General features: G+C 39.8%; 1 protein-coding gene across 3 annotated transcripts in view; it reads left to right on the top strand.

Moving 5' to 3' along the window:
* The window catches only part of LOC131948873 (carboxy-terminal domain RNA polymerase II polypeptide A small phosphatase 1), a 39991-nt gene that overhangs the window by 18775 nt on the left and 1766 nt on the right, over positions 1 to 19450 (top strand). Inside the window, exons 1-8 of one of the 3 annotated variants that reach the window (XM_059310573.1) lie at positions 5163 to 5493; positions 5598 to 5943; positions 14120 to 14283; positions 16295 to 16396; positions 17281 to 17337; positions 18227 to 18319; positions 18692 to 18790; positions 19160 to 19246. In XM_059310573.1, coding sequence (XP_059166556.1) covers positions 5772 to 5943; positions 14120 to 14283; positions 16295 to 16396; positions 17281 to 17337; positions 18227 to 18319; positions 18692 to 18790; positions 19160 to 19246 — 774 coding nt within the window. In that variant the 5' untranslated portion in view covers positions 5163 to 5493; positions 5598 to 5771. Of the gene's footprint in view, positions 1 to 5162; positions 5944 to 14119; positions 14284 to 16294; positions 16397 to 17280; positions 17338 to 18226; positions 18320 to 18691; positions 18791 to 19159; positions 19247 to 19450 lie in introns of those variants that run through there. The other 2 variants (XM_059310572.1, XM_059310574.1) reach the window with 2 other exon arrangements.

Here is a 19450-nt window from a genome sequence, read left to right as displayed (position 1 = left end):
GCATAGTTTCTGCCCTCTCTCTCTCTTCGTCTATTTAGGGCAGTTTCTGCCTCCTCTCTTCTCTACTATTTAGGGCATAGATCTAGTTTCTGTCCCCCTCTCATCTTCTATTAAGGAGCATCATTTCTGTCTCTCCTTTTATATTTAGTGCATCGTTTTTGCCTCTCTTTTACATAGGGACATAGTTTCTGACTCCCTCTCATCTTCTATTAAGGAGCATCATTTCTGTCTCTCCTTTTATATTTAGTGCATCCTTTTTGCCTCTCTCTTCCTCTATAGGGGCATAGTTTCTCCCCCCCCCCCCCCTTTACTTTATTGCAGCCTTTGCCTCCCCCTTCTATTTTTGTTTTGGTATCGATCTAACTCTGACCACCATGGGCTAGCCGTGGTTATGAAAACTATTCTCCCCCCCCCCCCCCCCCACACACACTCACTGGCGACACAACACACCTTGAACTTGGCTCTCACTCTAATGCACCAGACTCGACTATTCATGGTCAGGAACTCTGTTGTTTCTCGGTCTCCCGGCTGAGCGCGTGCGTGCGTGCACGGGTGTACTCACGGGGCGGTACGGGTGACACTCAACATGTTTGATTTTTGTATTTCTTTGCTCGAGATTCTGTGTCATGGTCACCTCAATTATCGAGTGATTTTCTTTTTTCCGCTGTGCCACCATCTCCGTGCAGTTCGTTAGAATTAATTCGTTAGAATTACAAAACTGGTGTATTTTTATGTAGGAATTTCTTCTAACACTTGTCGGGCTGTCTTTAAGTGTTCTTTATAAATTCTTCACCTGTTCTTATTATAAGCGCTGAATACTACGCACGTGTTTATTACCTACTTATTAATAGTTGTTATGTTGATGGTTTGGTGAGTATAAGGGTAGTAATTTGTACTCTCTTGTGTGTTCGTCTTGGCTTTACTGCGTCTAAGTACGCCTAATCGCTAAATGCGGGTATTTGTTGATTATGGGGTCAGAGCTTTAGTGTACAGCGGTTGTGGTATCAGCGTTAAAGATAGGTTTGTTGTTGTTGTGTAGATCTGTATGTCTATGCTTACGTTTGCCTTGAGGTTGAGAGCTTGATGATATAACCACATTGGTGTCACCTTAGGGACAGGCTTATTGTGGTGATCTGTATGTCTATGCTTTACATGTCCATATATGTCCATGATATAACGACATTGGTGTCACCGTTAAAGATAGGATTGTTGTTGTAATGAAGATCTGTATGTCTATGCTTACGTTTGTGGCTGAGAGTTTCATGATATAATGACATTGATGTCACAGTTTGAGATAAGCTTAATGTGCTGGTGAAGATCTCTGTGTTCATGCTTACGTTAGAGGCTGGCTTACGGTTTACTCAATACAGCACTTGATACTTGAAAATTAGTATTAAGAATATAAACAAACTGGCATTATTTTACAGGAAACAGCTAGCATTCTGTATTATATTTTGTTTTTCTGCGCTGCCATCTCCTTGCACATATAAATTGAATTACTTGAACAAGTGTCACAAATGATAATGAATATAGGATCTTGTATAGAAACTACCTCTCATTACTAGAGCATGATAGTACTCTACGTGAGCTTTGATACGCATCTAACAAGATCAATGTTCGTTTATCGCTATCAATTATTGGTGAGGGAGGGGGTTAAAAAGGGGAGACCTATATCCATACTACATGATCTCCGTGGGGTAACATCGTTGGAAGGTGAACCATCACTAATCCAAACACATTGAACCGGTTAACGTCATTGGTGTGTGTGGGGGGGGGGGTGGACTATCACTAATCCAAACAGATTGAACCGGTTAACGTCATTGGTGGGGATGGGGATGGGGGTGGTGGACTATCACTAATCCAAACAGTCTGAACCCGTGGAAAGGAGACAACCATCACCTATGCAGACAACCAGAACAAGTTAACATTGAGATGGCTGGGTGGTGGGGAGGGGGGGGGGGGGACGACCATCCCCTAAGCAGACAATCTGAACAAGTTACCGTCGGCCTGCACAAGTGTCAAGACACGTTAGTTCAATTACCCGTGCACGACGGAGCCCATTGTGGCTGGCGGACTATACTCCTTGTAGTCCGGGCCGTGCTAATCGCTTCCATTATGGCCAACCTAGCAACCGGCGGTAGGAAAGGTGAGCCGACCCCCCTCACAAACACACACACACACACATCACTGCTGTTATTGAAAGGTGAGCCAACCCCCTCACAAACACACACACACACATCACTGCTGTTATTGATCTATAGTTTAGAGAGAGGCGAAATGAATATTTCATCACCAGCTAAACATTTCACCAATAGAAAAACAGGTGGTTTGACTTTTATTGAAGGTTTGGCTTGTATAGTAATGGGGAAGTGGGATTGAGTACGTAGGTTACGTAACTAGCAAGTGAGTCTTAGAAGGTCGATCAGCATTTTTGTTTTAACTAAGTGTAGTTGTATTCTTAACCTTGCGTTGATGTATTTTGTATAATATTTTATCCTATTCTTGTACTTGTATTCTTTGGCTAACTCTTTTGTCGATGTATGTTAATATAATTTTGTGTCTTATTCTTGTGTTATTTTCTTTGTCTTTTTTTGTGCTGATGTATTTTGTGTATCTATATCTTGGTCTTACTCTTGTGTCGATGTATTTTATATAATTTTGCATCTTTATATTGTGTTGTTAGATTATTTTGTATCTTATTCTTGTAGTTCTGTTATTTGTGTTTCTAATAAATATCACACGTCGGTTTAAGTTGACTGTGTTTTAACTAGCCCACAACAATCCCCTATCGGGACCATTTAAAAACAGATCAACTCTACATCGCCTGTCCAATAGTCTTGAATAAAGAATTTTATATTAAATACAACGTTTTACATCATCTGAGTACAGCCCTCTTATCTTATGCTTATTAAAAAAAAAAGCCATTTGTATGTCCAACAATTTCTTCTCTAGCCTCTCTCCACCCCCCCCCCCCCACCCCCCGTCACCTATCCGTTCATATTGTTTGCTGAGCAACAGCTGGTGTTAAATACCACTTAGGATTGTTCTTGCTGCGTGAATCTATTTCTTGGAGATCTTTTTAAGCCTAACACGCGTGTCACACACATACCCCAACACGCGTGTCACACACAGACCCCAGATCGCGTGTCACACACATACACCAACACGCGTGTCACACACATACCTCAACACTCGTGTCACACACATACCCCAACTCGTGTCACACACATACCCCAACTTGTGTCACACACATACCTCAACACTCGTGTCACACACATACCCCAACTCGTGTCACACACATACACCAACTTGTGTCACACACATACCTCAACACTCGTGTCACACACATACCTCAACACTCGTGTCACACACATACCCCAACTTGTGTCACACACATACCTCAACACTCGTGTCACACACATACCTCAACACTCGTGTCACACACATACCTCAACACTCGTGTCACACACATACCCCAACTCGTGTCACACACATACCCCAACACGCGTGTCACACACATACCCCAACTTGTGTCACACACATACCTCAACACTCGTGTCACACACATACCCCAACTTGTGTCACACACATACCTCAACACTCGTGTCACACACATACCTCAACACTCGTGTCACACACATACCTCAACACTCGTGTCACACACATACCCCAACTTGTGTCACACACATACCCCAACACGCGTGTCACACACATACCTCAACACTCGTGTCACACACATACCCCAACTTGTGTCACACACATACCCCAACACGCGTGTCACACACATACCCCAACTTGTGTCACACACATACCTCAACACTCGTGTCACACACATACCCCAACTCGTGTCACACACATACCCCAACACGCGTGTCACACACATACCCCAACTCGTGTCACACACATACCCCAACACGCGTTTCACTCATAACCCAAGCCATTGAGCACCTCAAGCCCAACTGGCGTGTCACATGCACACCCCTTTGAGCACTTCTAGATAGCACGTCTGTCACACACAGACCTTCTCGTGTGCCCCCCCCCCCCTATTCCAGGTTTGGAGCCCAAGAAAACACTGTCATAGCGAGTTGTCTTATTTAATATTGATGTAGTCTGGACGGTTCAGCCATTCTTGGCCATTTCAATTCTCGCGAGAATATCAGCTGTTTACTTTCTTCCCCCCTCCCCCCTTCCCCCCATCTTAAATCCTCCCAGTGACTATTTCTCCTACTGGCCCGTGTAAATGCTATTTGCTTATTGTAAATTGCCTTTTTAACGTCGACCGTGTTGTTGACTCCCAATGGCTTTAGGTCCACTTTCTCTCTGCTTGTTGCTCCTCTGAAGTTGTCTGAAGTTCATGCAGACTGTAGTATCCATATGTTGAGTTTTGGATGGATCTGTTCCTTAAACTGTGCGTTGTCAGCAATTTTTGTGAGACGTGCTTATGTATTGAGCTGAAGTGTACATGCAGCTGTTGTTTATAATGCATTTTTTTACATGCGTAAAAGCAGTTATGTACACGTAGATATGCTAATTTGTACATGCAGTTATGCGCATGTGTACATGCAGTGATTATGTACATGTGCACTATTTAGTGTGTATAGCCCAAATAAAATACTGAATATGTACACCTCTTCTGTACATAAAGTTTAGTTATTGTTCCTATAATAACAGCTTAAAGTCATTGTGGTTAACAGTTATTAGCGGTGAAAGAAAAATCTAGAATGTGCATTGCATATTCTATAATCGTGTTATAGAAATCGTCATACCGCATGTTTCTAAAAAAATCTTTTGAAATAAATGACGTTTGTCATACGTGTATTATTAATACATTGTGGATGAGAAAATTCCGATACGAGATGTAGTTACATTACTCTAGACGACATCTGATCCTAAAATAACCGGTTGCTTCTGTCTAAAATAGACCGCGTCACTACATCAGCGATATCCTTTGTTTCTAAATTAGCCATTTATAATCCGAGTAAGCGATGGCGATAATTAAAATAGCATATGACGTTGTATTGAAGATCTATGTTCGCTCAGCCGGTCTGATAAGGCCGCGATAACGTTGTGTAAGATTCGATCACTTTTTTTTCACTCTCTCCATCCTCTGTGACTCAGCGAACGGTATAAAAAGGGACGCAGCGACAGACAACTCTGGATTGATTGAACCGTGACCGAGTTGTCAACCTTGGGGGTGTTCTGAGTTTGTGTATAATAGCTGGGTGTTGGCGTCTATATTTGTATCGAGACGACAGGGGGTAATCACTCCCTTGACGTCCGCGCTGTGGATGTCGTAAAGCATCATCCCTCACAACGTGATTATAGTCGTGTCAAGTTATTAGGCAATGCTGGAGCGTATTTCGGTGTAGTCGTCCTCGGAGGGATATATTTTAAAAAGCCGCCTTGCCATCTGTTTCGTAGTAGTCTGATTTAATAGATATCCTATAAGCTGTTATTTTCGAGAGGAAAGTTGTGTTGTCGTGCTTTTAAAAGGTAACTAATGCACGCCTTGTTTCTGAAGGAAAGTCGTACGTTGTTTTAATAGAAAACTTAGTGCGTGTTTCTAGAGGTAATTAATGCATACCTTGTTTTTGTAGGAAAATTATAGTTGTTTCGTTAGAAACTGGCATAGACTGGGTTAGTTGTGTATCTATATTCAACCTACAGACATTGTTTCGATATAAAGCTGATGTAGACTGTATTCCAGTAGAAATCTGATTGGCTTTATATATCAAATTATCCGAAGCTGTAAGAAAAAATTTCGAGTGAAGATGTCCCGATTTCGAGAAAACGAAGCTTATTGTGTGATAGCCAGCGTGAGCAAGGACAAGGACACTTACGATATTTTTAACGACAGCTTTGATAATGATACGTGCGAGATGGGATGTATGGATGGATTGCTGCACAGGATACGTCACTTCCTCAAAGGATTATTTCAGTCAGGTCAGTTCTGGGATTCCCCCCTCCTCCCTTCCCACATTACGTCATCTTGAAATATTTAATGTATCAAATGCAGCTATGTTGTTCTTATCATCATACATTAAATGTCAGGCGTGTATGACTTGAAATATTAAATATAATATAAGCTCACTTCAGTAATATATCACCTGTGTTCGTGTCAGCTCTACTAATAAAGTGTATATATATATATATATATATATATATATATATATATATATATATATATATATATATATATATATATATATAATATGCATATAGGTATAGGCGGTTGCAACCGTCCGAAAACATCTGGTGTGCAACCAGTATGTGCAACATGCAACAAGCTGATTAAACTTCTTTAGGTTTCACTGTAACATACTAATCCATACTGGGATCACAATGGGAAAAATTCAGGAAGAAAATACATTAGCTGGCTTTAAATTGGACGTTTGTAAAACAAGAACTATCTGTCACTATCCAGAAAAGTTTCGATACAGTTTGACCTATAGGATTCTGGCAGTTTGTTTATATTTTGTGTGTGTCGAGCCAAGTGTACCGTAAGCACACGGACACTCAGGATACAGTAGCACAACACAGTCGTGTGTTATCTATTCAGGCTGTTTACTGTTGTCGCACTTGAAACCCCTCGTCCTACTTTTGACTTAACCCGCTTAAGCCACAATTATAACACCATTGTATTCCAAGGCCTTCCTCCGTAGGTCAATGTTGTGGTGCACGAAAGAGGTCTACTAGTTGTCCTTGTCTAAAAAAAAAACATTTTACCTCAGTTTTGCGTCAATGCTTTAAGATCAGTTAAAGAACAACTGTAATAGAAGACCAACATAAAGCACTGACCTGTACTAAGGCCGCGTCTGTAAAATCATACCATCTCAATTTTTAGCCACTACTGTAATGCACCTTCTCCACATTTTGAACACCAAAAACCAGTATATCTAATTAATAATTTCAACGACAGTGTTGAATCACTCTACCCCCCCCCCCCCCAACACCATTTTTAAACCTATTGTAAACCGAAATCCCACACCATCTTCATCATTGTAGACTCACTGTACACCCCCTCCCCAAACACCATTTAAAATCCTTTATACCAAAATCCAACACCATCTTCATCAATGTAAAATCACTGTACCCCCCCCCCCTCCCCAAACACCATTTAAAAAACCTTTATACCAAAATCCAACACCATCTTCATCAATGTAGAATCACTGTACACCCCTCCTCACACACACACTCACACTCTCAAACCCTCCCACACACACACACACACTCTCAAACCCTCCCACACACACACTCAAACTCTCCCAACACATCACCCACCTCACCAACTTAATATTCTCTACAGTGTCCTAACCTCCACCATTACGCCCGTGTCTATAAACACAGCTCCCCCAGACCCCATAAATCCTGCCCGTATTGCAGGACACCCCCCCCCCCCCGCTCCCCTACCCCACGGTATAACAGATTGGTTGTCAACCACGTGATGAGCACTACGTATGTTCTTGTGACGAGACTGCAGTTATAAAACTCTCATTATACCTATTTATAGTCACTGGTACTAGTCATCGTGGTTTGGGTTAGGGTTAGTTATCTAGTGACTAGAATTAGTAGCCATTAGTCATGTTGAAGTGGATATAATCGTGGTTTGTGTTAGGGTTAGTTATTACATTAGCCATGCGCATGTAGTTTAACCCATCAAAGTGTTTTGTCTTTGGGTTAGGTATCACATTAGCCAATTGGAAATATGTTTGAAGTCCAATTCTTTCTCCCCATACTGACCAAAGCACATCTAAGACGCTACATTGTATTACGTAGCTACTAACTTTTCCCCCAATTATCATCGTTCTTGGGGTTAAATTAAATCATACACTCACAATACCTAACATTCAAACTAGCCAACGAACAATGCTGTTGTATGTTCATGCTTACTTTTGTTAAACCACTGTCAAAGTGGTTTGGGTTAAGGCTAGCTGTCGAGTCAGTGCCTACTTTAGGCAGATGAGGCGCATAATGACATGCCTAGCGCGTGTCCACTTCACTCCACTTGATGGACAGGCATTGTGGCGGCCGGGAGACGGGGATCACATGACCTGTGGGTCATTAAAAGTGGGCGGTGCTAGGTTTGATTTTTTTTTTTTTAAAGTTGGCATTTATTGTCATGGCGTGATTAGTTAATGAACACTCATATTGTAAGCTGATATATGGTTGTATCACTGTTTCTTGTAACTTAATTACTCCTATATTCCCCCCCCCCCCCTTCCCCACACACGTACATTGCGTCACTATAAATCAGTTGAATGCTTAGAAAGCACAACAGTGCAGGGGCGATAACTCTTGTCTGCGTTTGTCTGCCGTCGATCAAAGGACCTTTAACATTGGTCTGTTTAAAGTTCGTGATTGAAGTTAATCACAAGGCACGTTTCGAGCCTCTAGTCTACCGCATCAGTCTTGTTTGAATTGCGTGTTGTCCTGGATAAGAAATTAGAGGCTCCAACTTCTACTTTATAGACCTATACCGTTCTCACCCTTGTAACTTGTCTGTTGAACATTTGAATCCCATCTTCCAGTGCATGATTGTAAGGTCTACGAGTTACCCAATGCACGATTATTTTAAATATAGCTTAGAACTTTCTGGAATACTAGACTCACGATGCCGCAATGTCTCTATGTAATAGCTATCAACGTGTAATTGCGAAACATTGTTCGGCTGTGTTTTAATTGCCTGTAGATTTTCCCACGCTTCAACAACATGGAATGTTTGATTACATTCATGTAGCGCCCAGTTTATAATGGCAGTGCTAGGGTTTTAAGCTATGATATATGGCTATATGGGCTAGCTAGGATCTCAAGCTATGACTTGTGGCTAGCTAGGATCTCAAGCTATGACTTGTGGCTAGCTAGGATCTCAAGCTATGATTGTGGCTAGCTAGGATCTCAAGCTATGACTTGTGGCTAGCTAGGATCTCAAGCTATGACTTGTGGCTAGCTAGGATCTCAAGCTATGATTGTGGCTAGCTAGGATCTCAAGCTATGACTTGTTACTAGCTAGGATCTCAAAGCTGTGACTTGTGGCTAGCTAGGATCTCAAGCTATGACTTGTGGCTAGCTAGGATCTCAAGCTATGACTTGTGGCTAGCTAGGATCTCAAGCTATGATTGTGGCTAGCTAGGATCTCAAGCTATGATTGTGGCTAGCTAGGATCTCAAGCTATGACTTGTTACTAGCTAGGATCTCAAGCTATGACTTGTTACTAGCTAGGATCTCAAAGCTGTGACTTGTGGCTAGCTAGGATCTCAAGCTATGACTTGTGGCTAGCTAGGATCTCAAGCTATGACTTGTTACTAGCTAGGATCTCAAGCTATGACGTTACTAGCTAGGATTTCAAGCTTTGACGTGTGGCTAGCTAGGATCTCAAGCTATGACTTGTGGCTAGCTAGGGTATGAAGCTATGATTAGTTACTAGCTAGGATCTGAAGCTATGACTTGTTACTAGCTAGGATCTCAAGCTATGACTTGTGGCTAGCTAGGATCTCAAGCTATGACTTGTTACTAGCTAGGATCTCAAGCTATGACTTGTTACTAGCTAGGATTTCAAGCTTTGACGTGTGGCTAGCTAGGATCTCAAGCTATGACTTGTGGCTAGCTAGGGTATGAAGCTATGATTAGTTACTAGCTAGGATCTGAAGCTATGACTTGTTACTAGCTAGGGTCTGAAGCTATGATTTGTTACTAGCTAGGATCTGAAGCTATGACATATGGCTAGCTAGGATCTCAAGCTATGACTTGTGGCTAGCTAGGATCTCAAGCTATGACTTGTTACTAGCTAGGATCTGAAGCTATGACTTGTTACTAGCTAGGATCTGAAGCTATGACTTGTTACTAGCTAGGGTCTGAAGCTATGATTTGTTACTAGCTAGGATCTGAAGCTATGACATATGGCTAGCTAGGATCTCAAGCTTTGACATATGGCTAGCTAGGATCTCAAGCTTTGACATATGGCTAGCTAGGATCTCAAGCTTTGACATATGGCTAGCTAGGATCTCAAGCTTTGACATATGGCTAGCTAGGATCTCAAGCTTTGACATATGGCTAGCTAGGATCTCAAGCTTTGACATATGGCTAGCTAGGATCTCAAGCTTTGACATATGGCTAGCTAGGATCTCAAGCTTTGACATATGGCTAGCTAGGATCTCAAGCTATGACTTGTGACTAGTTAGGACCTCGAGCTAAAGCGTTGCTAGCTAGGACCTCGGGCTATGACATACGGCCACTGCTGACATACGGCCACTGCTGACATACGGCCACTGCTGACATTCGGCCACTGCTGACATACGGCCACTGCTGACATACGGCCACTGCTGACATACGGCCACTGCTGACATACGGCCACTGCTGACATACGGCCACTGCTGACATACGGCCACTGCTGACATACGGCCACTGCTGACATACGGCCACTGCTGACATACGGCCACTGCTGACATACGGCCACTGCTGGCATACGGCCACTGCTGACATACGGCCACTGCCTACCAATCACAGTGGAGAACTACAACATTGTGATACCCTCATACCCTCCCACTCACACACCGCCCCTAGCCCTGGGCCTAACCTAGTTACCCAGCACTCGTCTTTGCTGTATGACGTTTTCTATCAAAATAGCAATCATTCGCTGTGTAATAGGAATTTAGGAAGGAAAATCTTTGGGGAAATAAATATTCACCTCTGTATTTGTATGTGGTCTTTTTTTTTATTATTATTTTTTTATATTATTTTTTAATAAATAAATTTGGTTCTTTCGTCCTGTGTCCAAAGTTATTACAGACTGTGTCTGAGTTCATCACTTAAAACACGATGTTGAGGGCAATTAACTAGATTTATGACATTGCTATGTCTATTGCATCACACTAAGTGTGTGTGGTAAGAGCTGCTAGCTTTCTGTATTTTTTTTTCATGTCCTATGCATTATGTACTAGATGTGTGTCTGCTACACTTGTATGTGCGCTCTGCTTGTGTAAGATCTTTAGCGACCTTTGTATGTGCGCTCTGCCTGTGTAAGATCTTTAGCGACACTTGTTCGTGCTCCACCTTTGAAAGATGTGCAGCGACACTTGTGCGTGCTCTCCCCTTGTTGTGTAGCAGTGTAGTATAGTGACACTCTTATTTTATTTGCTCCACCATTGTAAGACGTGTAGTCACATTACAGACTAGTGATGTACACACATGTCAAGCTAGCTGTCGCCTTGTAAACATAAATAGTGGACTATGTTAGTTCAGTCCATTATTGTAAGGTGTACAATAGTACAATAGGCACATTACAAACTAGTGAAGCACTCAAGTAGTCGTCGCCCTGTAAATATAGTTAGTTGATTCAGTTGGTTAATTCAGTGACCATTGTAAGACGTACAATATACACGGACTAGTGAAGCACTCAAGCTAGTTGAAGACTTGTTAACTTAACTAGTGGACTATGTTAGTTCACTGGATTAAATGCTTTCGTCTAACCAAAATAGTTTCCCTCTATTCTAATTTTTTTAAACGCCTGACACCAAATATCTCTAATCGAATAATACTACTACTAATAATAAAATATATTTAAAATGGTTACAACAGTAGGCAAGGAGGCCTTTTTACACATTCGCCGTTATTAAAGAAAAAAATAAATACTCGTGGTGCGTTTTTTTTTTAACGGAATGCAATAAAACTCTTGTATTGTTGTTGTCAAATCACCGTGTTGACAAAGCAATTAGGGTTGAGGGAATAAACTACGACGGCTAATTAGTGCATGCTATGTAGCAGTGTTGGTATGTGACTAATGTTGACATAGCGGCCTCAGTAATTTTTTTTTACCTTTGTTAGTATTGACACCTTTTGATAGTGTTAGTGTTGACACCTTTTGATGGTGTTAGCGAGGCAAACATGTTTACATCTTGGTGCCCGGTGTAGCCTGATCCTCTTAGTTCCAGCAGTCGCTCCTGCCACCGTCTCAGTTCTCCTGACTGACGTAACCGACCTGGTTTTCGCTCCAGTTTCCTTTGCCGCCCGTCTCGGTCCACTGGCCTGACGTAACCTACAAGTTGGCTATGACTTACTATTTGAAAAGTGTGTTATGTCAAGGTAAATATTGAATCGCTCCGTGCTTAAGGTCTCTCTCCCTCTCTGTGTAGACTGCGTGTGGAGTGGTTGTTGTACTATGGGAAACTCGTGTCGTCATCCTGTATGTACACGGCTAGCTATTGTGTACGGTCAACTATTGTGTGTACATCTAGTGTGTACGTATGCACACCTTTGTATTTACGTGACCCCGGCTTTGTTTTGTCTGCATTTCTCGTTATTGTTTTTCCCCCATTAAGTAAACCCTCTCATTCGCTCTATACTTTAACCGAATTAGTCGTTTATCAGGTAATGTGTACGTTCTTAGATTAAAAGCCGTGGTACACTGTCAGTCTCAACGATCTTATATGAAGTCGGGGTGCATTATAATATAGACTGTCTTAGAATGTTATGCTTGACAACGGGAGAATCCAGGTATAACAGTGCCTGATCAATCTTTTATTGTCAACGTATGTTGCTGTTGTGTAGAAGTACCTGTTCCACTAAGTCTTTTAGATGGCATATTTTTCCCATCTTAAAGCCGCTCATGCTTTAAAGCGAGAGTTTAATCAGAATAATCTTTGTCTGGTATTTCTATCGACTGCTTGCGATTAAAATTAACATAATTATGCAGCTGTTATTGAAAATGAAAAAGGGTCGTATTGGTTATTGATAATTCAAATATCTGTTGTAAAGCATTGGGGACAGAATGACCTGTCAAGTATAGATCAGCTTTCATATGATTTTGGTTGCAAAACCTGCAGTAACAGCACACGCTTTTATTGAGGCTGTTATCTGCATGCAGATTGTATCTTGTCTGAATGTTTAAGTTCTATTAAGCTGATGGGGAAACTAGGACCAGTACATAGCCAGGCATCAGGGAATGTTTGTCTTGGACTGGATCTACATGCAGTATTTAACCAACAGATGGCAATAATATGTTGTGTTTAAGACCAATAGGATTAAAGGATAGACAGGGTCTAGTACTTGGTCAGTCAGCATACAGTATAGCTAGAGTCATTATCTAGACTGACATGCAGTGTTGACCATCAGATAACCCCAATGTTGTCATGTTTAGTCCAACAGGCCTATGGGTAAAGATGTTGTCATGTTTAGTCCAACAGGCCTATGGGTAAACAGGGCTGTATTACCTGCAGTCAGGTTATTGTCTTGACCTGGATGGTCATGTAGTGTTGAACTTGAGATAACCTGATAATTGTGTCATTCAAGTCCAGTGGAACTCTGGGTAAACCAGGCCTATTACCTGGTCAGTTGGTATAACTGGTGTCCTTACCTGGATTGACATGTAGTGTTGACCACAGTAAAGGTAACCAGAGGTCAATACCTGGCCTCATGCTGTTCACAGGGTTTGAAGAAATCTACTGTAACTATATTTTTATAACATTTGTATCTACTGTAACTATATTTTTATATCATTTGTATCTCTTGTAACAATATTTTAATATAATTTGTATCTCTTGTAACTATATTTTAATATAATTTCTGTCTATTGTAGCTATACTTTAATACCTTTGTCTATTGATATTTAATATATGGTTTAACTACATTTCAATACCAACAACCATCACAGCATTTGTTATCAATAACTCCAGATGTCTCAACAATACAGTTTGAACACTTGATTGTCTGTCTTATATTTCTTAAAACTTTTTGGTTTTTACATAAAGAATAAAGAATTGTAGGTTATATTTGAAGGACAAAGAATAGATGTTAATATTTGAAGAACAAAGAATACTAGATTATTTTTTAAGGACAATAAATATAGGTTAATATCTGAATGACATGAAATTGGAATAGTAGTTAATGTTTAAAGAACAAAGAATAGTGGTTAACATATTATATGAATGACATGGAATACTAATTAATATTTGAAGAACAAAGAATAGCGGTTAGCATATTATATGAATGACATGGAATAGTAATTAATATTTGAAGAACAAAGAATTGAGTTTATACTTGAATGACAAGGAAAAATAGTTTGTATTACAAAAGAAATGAAGCTTACCAGACAAAGAATTGAATGTAGAATATTTTTCTCTTGTAGGCTCGGCGGCGGCACAAGCTCCAGCCACCAAGAAGCCTCGAAGCCGCGGCTTCATTGACTCCATATTCTGCTGCTTTCGTAAAAGCAACAACAGCAACAACAACAACAACAATGCTTCGGTCAGCTGTCAACCGCCAGTTCCAGAGGACAACTGCAACTCACGGGTAGGTTGGTTGTTAAAGGTGTGGGTTGTTCTAGGTTGGTTGTTAAAGGTGTGGGTTGTTCTAGGTTGGTTGTTAAAGGTGTGGGTTGTTCTAGGTTGGTTGTTAGATGTGGGTTGTTCTAGGTTGGTTGTTAAAGGTGTGGCTAGTGGGTTGTTCTAGGTTGGTTGTTAAAGGTGTGACTAGTGGGTTGTTCTAGGTTGGTTGTTAAAGGTGTGGCTAGTGGGTTGTTCTAGGTTGGTTGTTAAAGGTGTGGGTTGTTCTAGGTTGGTTGTTAAAGGTGTGGCTAGTGGGTTGTTCTAGGTTGGTTGTTAAAGGTGTGGGTTGTTCTAGGTTGGTTGTTAAAGGTGTGGCTAGTGGGTTGTTCTAGGTTGGTTGTTAAAGGTGTGGGTTGTTCTAGGTTGGTTGTTAAAGGTGTGGCTAGTTGGTTGTTAAAGGTGTGGGTTGTTCTAGGTTGGTTGTTAAAGGTGTGGCTAGTTGGTTGTTAAAGGTGTGGCTAGTGGGTTGTTCTAGGTTGGTTGTTAAAGGTGTGGGTTGTTCTAGGTTGGTTGTTAAAGGTGTGGCTAGTGGGTTGTTCTAGATTGGTTGTTAAAGGTGTGGCTAGTGGGTTGTTCTAGGTTGGTTGTTAAAGGTGTGGCTAGTGGGTTGTTCTAGGTTGGTTGTTAAAGGTGTGGCTAGTGGGTTGTTCTAGGTTGGTTGTTAAAGGTGTGGCTAGTGGGTTGTTCTAGGTTGGTTGTTAAAGGTGTGACTAGTGGGTTGTTCTAGGTTGGTTGTTAAAGGTGTGGGTTGTTCTAGGTTGGTTGTTAAAGGTGTGACTAGTGGGTTGTTCTAGGTTGGTTGTTAAAGCTAGTGGGTTGTTCTAGGTTGGTTGTTAAAGGTGTGGTTAGTGGGTTGTTCTAGGTTGGTTGTTAAAGGTGTGGGTTGTTCTAGGTTGGTTGTTAAAGGTGTGGGTTGTTCTAGGTTGGTTGTTAAAGGTGTGGGTTGTTCTAGGTTGGTTGTTAAAGGTGTGGCTAGTTGGTTGTTAAAGGTGTGGCTAGTGGGTTGTTAAAGGTGTGGCTAGTGGGTTGTTAAAGGTGTGGCTAGTGGGTTGTTAAAGGTGTGGCTAGTGGGTTGTTCTAGGTTGGTTGTTAAAGGTGTGGTTAGTGGGTTGTTCTAGGTTGGTTGTTAAAGGTGTGACTAGTGGGTTGTTCTAGGTTGGTTGTTAAAGGTGTGGGTTGTTTTAGGTTGGTTGTTAAAGGTGTGGCTAGTGGGTTGTTCTAGGTTGGTTGTTAAAGGTGTGGTTAGTGGGTTGTTAAAGGTGTGGCTAGTGGGTTGTTCTAGGTTGGTTGTTAAAGGTGTGACTAGTGGGTTGTTCTAGGTTGGTTGTTAAAGGTGTGGGTTGTTTTAGGTTGGTTGTTAAAGGTGTGGCTAGTGGGTTGTTCTAGGTTGGTTGTTAAAGGTGTGGGTTGTTTTAGGTTGGTTGTTAGATGTGGCTAGTGGGTTGTTCTAGATTGGTTGTTAAAGGTGTGGGTTGTTCTAGATTGGTTGTTAAAGGTGTGGCTAGTGGGTTGTTCTAGGTTGGTTGTTAAAGGTGTGGCTAGTGGGTTGTTCTAGGTTGGTTGTTAAAGGTGTGGCTAGTGGGTTGTTCTAGGTTGGTTGTTAGATGTGGCTAGTGGGTTGTTCTAGGTTGGTTGTTAAAGGTGTGGCTAGTGGGTTGTTCTAGGTTGGTTGTTAAAGGTGTGGCTAGTGGGTTGTTCTCTACCCCTACATCGTACTCCCATTTTTATATCTTGGCTTGTTATATTTTTATTGTTATAGTTGAAGTTAAATAAAAATTACCTTTATAAATTTTCCAACAAGATTATTACAAGTAAAAAAAAATTGACATTTATTATCATATATCAGTTAACTTAGTGAACCAAAAACTAACAAACCCATGAAAAGGGGTTTGGGGTAATATTGTATAGAACAGTTGATAAAGTGAAATGTAGCTGTAACTGTGAAGCCAGTATAGATTTCTGTCTTCTCCCCACAGACATCTGACAAATACCTCCTGCCTACAGTCAGGCACCAGGACATGAATAAGAAATGTATAGTTATTGACCTGGATGAGACTCTTGTACATAGTTCATTTAAGGTAAGTCCTGCATGTTTCTTACTCCCATAAGGAAATTACTGCGGGTTGGATGGTGAAAACATGCTAATGTAGCCATGGGTGAACTGCTTATTGGAAGAACTCAGCTAGTTAAACTAATCAGAACCAGGTAAATAGGATTCAATGAATAGAATTAATGTAGAAGTGATTTCTGCTGCAAAGAATTTTTAGAAAAAAGTTTACTTCAATGATAGTGTTCAGTTAAGAAGATTTAAAGATATCAATCCATTTTAAATTTTTAAAAATTGAATTCAATAGTTTGAAACAAGTAAAAAATAACTTTCGCGATCATTTTAAAAATAATTCCTAAATTAATTTCATTGAAATGACAGTTGATTTTTCTTACTTCTGTTGTATTAAACTGTGGCCATTTGTATATATGCATGTCTGGCATTCAAAGTGATTTAGATAAAAATAATACTTTGCTGCTAATACTACTCTCATTTTTTTTAACCTTGATAATCCATCCATTCATCCATAGAGAGCTTTGCTCTGCTTCACTCCCTTTCTTCACTCTGCTTTGTCCTGTATTTTTCCCATGTCTGCCATAGGCCTGTCCTCATGTCATCCATTCATCTCAGCCCAGGCCTGCCTCTTTTGAAATTTTTAGCTTAATTTTCTAACTCAGTATGATAATCATACCGTCCAACCTGTATTTTTTAATAAACAAATTTTAATTTTAAGAATATGTTCCCATTTAACGAGCGCTAACCGATACATTTACTATGTCGAATTTAGTTTAGAAGAGAGCTTCATTCTTTTTAATCTTGATGGCTCCCCATTTGTTTATAAACAATGCAGTTGTTGATAGTTGAATTGTAAAATAAACTCCCATGTAACTGATGTGTAAATTGTATCTCTTTCAGCCCATAAACAATGCTGACTTTATTGTCCCTGTGGAGATTGATGGAACAGTGCATCAGGTAGGTGATCACAATGACAATTTTGTAGCCAAAAGATGAGACATTGCTATAAAAGTATTCTTACATTCATGGGATGGCTTGGCCTAGTGGTTGAGAGGTAGACTGCTAACCTAAGAGTCTCGAGTCCAAATCCGGGTTCAAAATAGTGGAACGTCCCCGAGTCCACCCAACTTTGATGGGTATCTAACTTACGTTAGGGAAACACTATCCCTTCATATGCAGAGGTCTCTAAAGCAAATGAACTCTACTTCATCTGCCCCATTTGTCTTGAGCATGAACAGGAAATGATGATGATACTTACATTCAAATGACTGGTTATCACAATCAGATTAAACTTGTAATTAATAAATAATTTTTTATTTTATAGCTAAACACTAAGTTAGTTTATAACATTGATTGTCTTTACCAATTGTTTTAGTATGCAGACAGTATTTTAGACAGTACTTTGTGCTATAATAGAATTCCTTAATCCTTTTTTATATTGACTTGCGACATAGTCTCTTTGTATTGTAGGCACTTTTTTAAAAAATTTTCTCCACTGTTGCTTCCCTTGTGATGTGACAGCCACTGGAGTTCTTCCCCCTTGTGTCACCCACTTTTTGTTTATAGTAACTGTCATTTATTGTTATAAACAGGCCCCTTTGTACTGTATTATGTGGACGATATCTTTGACTCATGTGTTTGTGTTTCTGGTGACTGAATTTAATCTAAAACAAAAGAATGTATTGGGGTTGTTACACAAACATAATTATGTAGACTGTGTCTGATAAACAAACATAAGTATGTAGACTGTCTGATGTAGACTATAGCTGTCTGATTTTCAAACATAAGTGTGTAGACTATCTGTCTGATGTATAAGTATCTGCATCAACTCTGTCCTATATTTCAGGTGTATGTGTTGAAGCGGCCGCATGTAGATGAGTTCTTGCAGCGCATGGGGGAACTTTTTGAGTGTGTCCTGTTTACTGCCAGTTTGGCCAAGGTAAGTGTACTCTAAATAAACTAATTTCTTTTATGGAAACTTCATTTCTTTCCCAAGGATAAAAATTAAGAATGGAGCTGTGCAGTAAATAAAGTTTTTTTATCTAAAACCAATAAAAGCAAACCCCTCCCCACTTACCACCACCTCTGCAATCTTTCAATGTTACACTTGTGACATGTATACTATACATGTCTAGAAGAAAAAAAACTCGCAGCAAATAAGTATGTTCTGTGGGGAAAATGTTTTCATATAACATTAACTTTTTTTAGTTTAATTATTCCTAGGCATGTATATCTCATTTATTGTATTAAAATGACAGCTAACAACTTGTTAAAAAAATAAAATTGACTCACTTGAAAAATTGTTTTCCAGTATGCAGACCCAGTAGCAGACTTGCTAGACAAATGGAATGTTTTTCGATGCCGCCTCTTCAGGGAATCATGTGTCTTTCATCGGGGAAATTATGTCAAGGTGAGTGTTGATACTATTTTTAATGATGTTGTATGGTAATGACCGTCAGTACATTCTCGTTATGTCTAAATATTTCAAAATTATTATAACTTTTTCATTTTAGCCGAACGTCATCAACTTCTAAATATTTAATATTTAAATGCTATTCTTTAAAGTCTTTGCGTATATTATTAAATATATATTAAAACTAAATGTTCAAAAAGTAAACAGGAAGTGTATTTGAAATGTGTATAATCAGACATTAAAATATCTAGGCTAGTAAAGCTTTTTTAGATGAAATCATGATCCTTTTAGTTAGTTTTTATAACATGTGAATCTTTTGTATTTTTGATCAATATAAAATATAAATCTTGTATATTTGTATTTCAGGACCTTAGCCGGTTAGGTCGGGATTTGAACCAAGTTGTTATCATAGACAATTCACCTGCATCATACATCTTCCATCCAGATAATGCCGTAAGTTTTATAGATTTATTTTAATTTTATCTCATTACAAAAAAATGATTAAGAAGTACTGGGTACTAAGTGACCAGTGAAAAAAATATTTTTTCTAATGTTTTATCTATGATAGGTGTGAAAATATGTATGTTTTAACAAAAAGTATATTCGTTTAAATTTATTACTTGTATATTTGGTTGAAAATGTTAAAAAAATGATTCT

Source organism: Physella acuta, unplaced genomic scaffold, assembly GCF_028476545.2.
Source record: "Physella acuta isolate Inbredline_101_S28 unplaced genomic scaffold, ASM2847654v3 ptg000663l, whole genome shotgun sequence".
NCBI lineage: Eukaryota > Metazoa > Mollusca > Gastropoda > Physidae > Physella > Physella acuta.
Note: the sequence above shows the minus strand (reverse complement) of the source record. Positions and strands in the feature narration are given on the sequence as shown.